Raw genomic sequence first — 6148 nt, 5'->3', positions numbered from 1 at the left:
CAGGTGGGACTTCCCTGCCCTTCCAGCTCTGCGCCCCTAGGCAGCATGCACTCATAAATCTTCTCCAGCATGTCCCTTTGTCGCAGGGAATTGTTCTGGTGTTGTCTGACCACTAGGCCTGTGAGTTTTCAAATCCAAGGCTGTCTTGTCTTGATCACTTAGCCCTTGGCACAGTGCCTGGTACTTTGGAGGATGCTCAATCAACGTTTGCAAGATGAAATTCTCGATGGGTCCAGCAGGTGTCCACTCTTCCACTGTCAGAGATCAGGGTCTGCTCAGGAGGTGGGGCCTAAGGGTGGCCGGCTGGGCTGTGCCAGGGGCCAGGGTCCCACCCAGTACGGAGGGGTTGCGGTCAGAGCAGCGCTCCAGTCCTTCCTGTCCAGTCCCTCCCCGCCCCTTCTCTTTCCCTCCCCGCCCTTCTCCGTTGCCACTCAGTTCCTCCTCAATTCGCCAAGGCCACGCCCACAGACCCCGCCCACCACGGACTCCGCCCACCGCACAGGCCCCTCCCTGCCCGCCCCGCCCCCGCCCGCAAAGCCGCGCCAGGGAGGGGCCCACGGAGGCGGAGCCAGCCGCGGCCGAGGCTCCCGCGCGGCTCTGGGTCGCTGAGCCCAGATCCCGGCGGCGCGACGAGGTAAGGAGCAGCTGCAGACAAGGGAGCGGGTTCCGCTGCAAAGGGGTGGGCCGAGACCCGCCCCTCGCAAGTAGGACAGCCTGGTGGCCCACCCGACCCCAGCTGGGGGACTCAGTCCCCTGCCCGCGCACCCCCCATTCCCCCCATCCCGCGCCCCCATCCCGTGCGCTCCACTCCGCACCCCCTCCCTCCGAGCATCCCCAGGGCTCTGCTCCCCCTGGCCCAGCCACGCGCCTTGTTGGTCCCACAGGTTCCTGCCCTAGGCGGCTCGAGTCTGGGCTCGGCCTCCTTGGGGAGGGGAGGAGGGGGCGCCTCCGGAAGCCGCCCGGGGTGAGCCCCGCGCGGGGCGGGGGCCGGAGGCCCTGGGTACCATTCTTCTGCCTCGTAGCGAATGTCACCGTGCTCAGCGCGGCTCAGGCTGGCTCCATGTTTGTGGAATGAATGAATCACGACTCTCTTGTCCTCTTCTGGAGGATTTATTATTATTATTATTATTTGGAGGTCCACGTGCTGCAGAGTATCTGGGGGGGTGTCTCTTGAGCTAGGGTACCCTCTTCCTGCGTAGCTGAAACCCCGCTTTTCGTTCTCCATGTCTTCTCTTCACTCCATTCTGGAGGCTTCCTTTGGGTTGGGGAGGGGGGTGTGGAATGGGGCAGAGTGATTTTGTAGGCCTAGTCAGGTACTTGTTGAAGGGGTGTTGTAGCCAGGGACTGGAGCAGGGAGTCTTAGAAGGTAGCTAAAGTGGGGAGGACCGCTGGGGAGAGCTGGGGTAGGCAAGGCCATTTGCATGACCAAGGCTAGCTGGAAGTGCCAATCTGAGGTTGGATTCTGGTCCATGAGTTACTTATTGAACCCTTTGGCGCCTCAGTTTCTTTATCAGAAAAATGGGAATATTGGTATTCATTTTTCAGGGTTTTGCACAGTTTTGGAAATACGGTGTGTGAAATACCCAGCTTGTCTTATGGAGGGCTCTCAGTAAATCATGTTTTTTGTTTACCTTGCTCTCTGAGGGAAAAAAAGTGAGCAGAGATATTTGGCTCCCATTTCTTCTGTCCCTAAAATTGACCGTAGACAGAATCAGGTGATATGTGGTAAGTATTGAGTGAATATGTCACCCCCCCCCTTCCCCCATCTCATTTCTATCTGCAGAGAGAGCTCAGGAACCGGCATAGGCATGCCAGTGCTGTCAGAGGACTCTGGTGAGTGCCCCCTATGGCCAAATTAGCTATAGCCTTAAACAGAAGCTCACCAGACTGGGGTCTCCTAGTGCTAGAAAGGAACCAGGCTCTTTGCTGGTGCTGCCTCCAGACTACCCTATCTGAAAACCTTGGGGAAAAGAGGTCTACATGGATTCCCTGACAGGAAGTCCTGCTGAGTTTATGTCCTTCCTTCTGTGTGTGTGTGTGTGTGTGTGTGTGTGTGTGTGTGTGTGTGTGTGTGTGTGTGTGTGTGTGTGTGTACTGGGGCTGGAACTCAGGGTCTGTGTGCTTGTCCTTTAGTTTTTTCACTCAAGGCTGGTGTTCTGCCACTTGAGACACAGCTCCATTTCCAGCTTTTTACTGATTAATTGGAGATGAGTCTCACAGACTTTCCTACCCTTTGGGCTGGCTTTGAACTGCTGCCCTCCTATCTCAGCCTTCTGAGTAGTTAGGATTACAGATGTGAGCCACCAGCACCCAGTACTACCTCGTTTTTCTTGTTCTCTCTTTAGGTTTGCATGAAACCCTGGCGCTGCTGACCTCGCAGCTCAGGCCTGACTCCAACCACAGGGAAGAGATGGGCTTCCTGAGGGATGTTTTCAGTGAGAAAAGCCTGGGCTACCTGATGAAGGTGAACACCTGCTTCAGCCCACTTCCCTCTTTAGGGATGGCTCCTCCTAGCTCTCTGACACCTGAGCTATCCCCCTTCCTCAGGAAGACCTTCACAAGCTCGCTTGACAGGACTTTCTCTAAGGCTGCCCTGTGGTTGACCACAGCCAGGGATGGGGGATCTTTGGGGTCCAGAATAAACTGAAAATCAGATGTTTTTGCAGATTCATGAGAAGCTGCGTTATTATGAGAGGCAAAGTCCAACCCCAGTTCTGCACAGCGCTGTGGCCCTCGCAGAGGATGTGAGTCTCCCAGGTTTTTCCTTCTGATGACAACCCCATTTCCTATCCGTAGGCTCCTTCTTGCTTTGTCACCATTGCTTAGCTTGGAAACATTAGGGGTTGAGAACACAAAGTTGAAGAGGTGTTTCCTTCTTGTTCCTTTTTCCTTTCTTCTCTTCCTTGGGTCTCCTAATAGGCACAGAGGATGGAGGACCTTGTAAGCTTTGGACTGGGCTGGGAAATCTGGTGTTGTTCTCCCTTCCCCTGCCCCTTACTGTGTATTTTGGAGCAAGCCTGTGTCCTTAGCTGGAAAAGGAGAGGATTAGATGGAATCAGCAATTCTCCAGCTGTTCTGAGAACTGGCACCATGACTAGATCAAACCATCAGCTCAGGTCCTGTCCTTTGGGAAGCCAACATGAAGTGTGTGCCTAGTACTGGCTTAGGCCTCTCTCTCTCTCTCTCTCTCTCTCTCTCTCTCTCTCTCTCTCTCTCTCTCTCTCTCTCTCTCTCTCTTTCTCTCTCTCCTTCTGTGTGTGTGTCTGTGTTTGTACTAGAACTGGGGCTTGAACTCAGGGCCAGGGTGCTTCCCCTGAGCTTTTTACATCAAGACTAGCATTCTACCATGTGAGCGCAGCTCCACTTCCATTTCTTTTTGTTGTTGTTGTTGTTGGTTGTGGAGCTTGAACTCTGGGCTTGGGCGCTGTTCCTGTGCTCTTCAGCTCAAGGCGAGTTGAGATCACCCAGTTCCCAGGCAAGGTGCCACCTTGTCACTAGTTCCTGACCTTAAACAGGTCACTAACAGACAAGACTAAGTTCAAGTCTCGGCTGTGCCACTGATGAGCTAGGGACAAGGTATTTAATCTCTCTGGGCCTCGGATGTTTCCTCTGTTACAGTGGCAAAAGGATATAACTCACTGCATCTAATTTGTTACAGGGATTGAGTGAAAAGGCCCTAAAAAGCAACAACACACAGCAGGGGCTTAATAAATTAGGTGCTCCTGAGCTGGGCACTGGTGGCTTACATCTGTAATCTGGGCTACTCAGGAAGCTGAGATCTGAGCATCCAGATTTAGAGCCATCTCAGGCAGATAAATCTGAGAGACTCATTTCCATTGAACCAACAAAAAGGCTGACAGTGGAGGTGTGGCTCAAGTGGTAGAGGGCCAGCCAGCCCTGATCAAAACAAAACTAAGCAAGACTGTAAGGCTCCAAGTTCACTCCCCTGTACTGATGTACACACACACACACACACACACACACACACACACACACACACACACACACACACACACACACACACACACACACACACACACACACACACACACACACACACACACACACACACACACACACACACACACACACACACACACACACCAGCTCCTAGTAGGATTGCCTTGTAGACCTGCTTGAGCTTGCCTGCCCCCTGACATAATTTCCCCAAAGCCTCCATTGATCTGAGGGTGGCCAAGGGTCTAATGTGCTCCTGGGTACTCAGTGTTTCCTGGGGGAACCCATTTCTAAAGCCCAGGGAGGAGGGATTTTCCCAAAGGACTCAGGCAGACTTGGGCAGGGGCACCCCAGCCTACTGAGACATTCTGTCTCCTTCTCTTGCAGGTGATGGAGGAGCTGCAGGCCGCCTCCGTGCACAGCGAGGAGAGGGAGCTGCTGCAGCTGCTGTCCACCCCCCACCTCAGGGTAGTCACGCCGCAGGCCCTGCCCACCCACACAGCCCTGTCTCCTGGGATGGGGGCGGAGGGAGGGCTGGGTCCTTAGGCTGAGAGGAGGTGGCTTCCACATGAAGGATCTTCAGCACTGGTATCTGAAGGAGGGGAGTGGTATCTCTGCTAACAGGTCTGAGCCTTTGACCCCTGCCTAGCCACTCCTTCCCTGGCCCCATAATGTGTGGGGCTCGCTGTTTTCTTTGCTTCATGCCAGGCTGTACTGGTGGTACATGATACAGTGGCCCAGAAGAATTTTGACCCTGTTCTGCCTCCCCTGCCTGATAATCTTGATGAGGATTTTGATGAGGAATCAGTGAAGATTGTTCGCCTGGTAAAGAATAAGGAGCCATTGGTATGTGGTGCTCACCTCTCTCCCCCTGCCCTTGCCCTTGCTTCTCCCCCCACCCCCACCTCTACTCCTGAAGTTTTCAGGGTGTCAGACTTTTGTGTGTAGAGTACCTCCCTCCACCCCAACTGTGGCTGAGGCCTTTAGCACAGTGATCAACCTGCACAGCTGTCCAGGGTAGTGATGATCATTAAGCTTAGAATTAGAAGTTATGGTCCAAATGTAGCCCACAGCTTGTAAGGTTTTTTTATTTTTTTATTTTTTGTTTTCTGATGTTGCTGATTCATATCACAGTGGCGTTGAGTAGTTGCAACAGAGATAGTATAGTCCCCAAGCCTGGTATTTTTATTAGGTCCTTCATAGAAAAAGTTACCGATCCCTGCTGTGAATAATGAGGCAGCAGGGCCATTCTTTTCCTCAGCTAACAGGCGATCATTTTGCTACTGGTTCAGCACTAATTGGGCAAAGAGACAGGTTGTTTCTTAGATGGAGGGAAGAGGTGGAAATACGGAGAACTTAGTCCAGAGAATTCCACAGTTTCAGTTTTCCCAGGTGATCTGCAACTAGCCATATCTGCACACAAGATGAGGCTCTTTTCTTTGTCTCTGTCTCCTTGTCACACATGGGGCCACCACCATAGAGTTGGTGTTATACCAGGAGCCCTGCGGTACCTGTATCATGTTAGGGGCCAGCAGTTCAGAGAGGACTAAGGGCTGCACCGAGATGCTTGAGAGTTCCTAGGTCTGAGGACCAGGAATGGACTGCCTCTCTTGCCAATAATACTTATCTTTTGTGCTTTAGATAGGCAACATGAATAAAGTTCATAAAGATGTACCTGTAGTCCTGGCTTACTTAGGAGGTGAAGGTAGAAGGATTTCAAGTGAATTCAAGGCTAGCATAGGCAAAGTTAGTAAGACTGTCTCAAAAACATAATACAAGCTTAGCACCTCTGGTTTCTCATGTCTGTAATCCTAACTACTCAGGAGGCTGAGGTCTGAGAATTTAGGTTCAAAGCCAGCAACAAGCAAAAACGTCCATGAGACTCTTGTCTCCAACTAACCAGCATAAAGCCAAAAGAGTAGGTGTGGCTTAACTGGTAGAGCACCTTCCTTGAGCAAAAAGGCTAAAAGACAGTGCCCAGGCCCTACTCTCAAGCCCCACTGCCAGCACCATAGAAAAAAAAGGGGACTGAAGGTGTGGCTTAAGTGCATTTGCTTAGCAACCGTGAGGACCTGGATTCAATCCCCAGTACTACTTTCCCCCTCCAAAAACAAAAACAAAAACACCAAAAAATGTGAAAATGCGTTTGCAGGTTATACCAATAATAAAGGGTTAACATGTGTTGAGCCCT

General features: G+C 52.1%; 1 protein-coding gene across 1 annotated transcript in view; it reads left to right on the top strand.

Moving 5' to 3' along the window:
• Positions 1 to 586: 586 nt before the first annotated feature.
• Mpp3 (MAGUK p55 scaffold protein 3) overlaps positions 587 to 6148 on the top strand; it is a 29998-nt gene continuing 24436 nt past the window's right edge. Inside the window, exons 1-6 of the mRNA XM_070027807.1 lie at positions 587 to 634; positions 1784 to 1833; positions 2346 to 2464; positions 2667 to 2744; positions 4345 to 4425; positions 4666 to 4803. Of these exons, the coding sequence (XP_069883908.1) occupies positions 1809 to 1833; positions 2346 to 2464; positions 2667 to 2744; positions 4345 to 4425; positions 4666 to 4803 (441 nt within the window). The 5' untranslated portion in view covers positions 587 to 634; positions 1784 to 1808. The remainder of the gene's footprint in view (positions 635 to 1783; positions 1834 to 2345; positions 2465 to 2666; positions 2745 to 4344; positions 4426 to 4665; positions 4804 to 6148) is intronic.

Source organism: Dipodomys merriami, unplaced genomic scaffold, assembly GCF_024711535.1.
Source record: "Dipodomys merriami isolate MVZ:Mamm:240054 unplaced genomic scaffold, mDipMer1.0.p SCAF_19, whole genome shotgun sequence".
Classification (NCBI taxonomy): Eukaryota; Metazoa; Chordata; class Mammalia; order Rodentia; family Heteromyidae; genus Dipodomys; species Dipodomys merriami.
The sequence above is the reverse complement of the archived record's forward strand: the minus strand, read 5'-3'. Positions and strand labels throughout refer to the sequence as shown.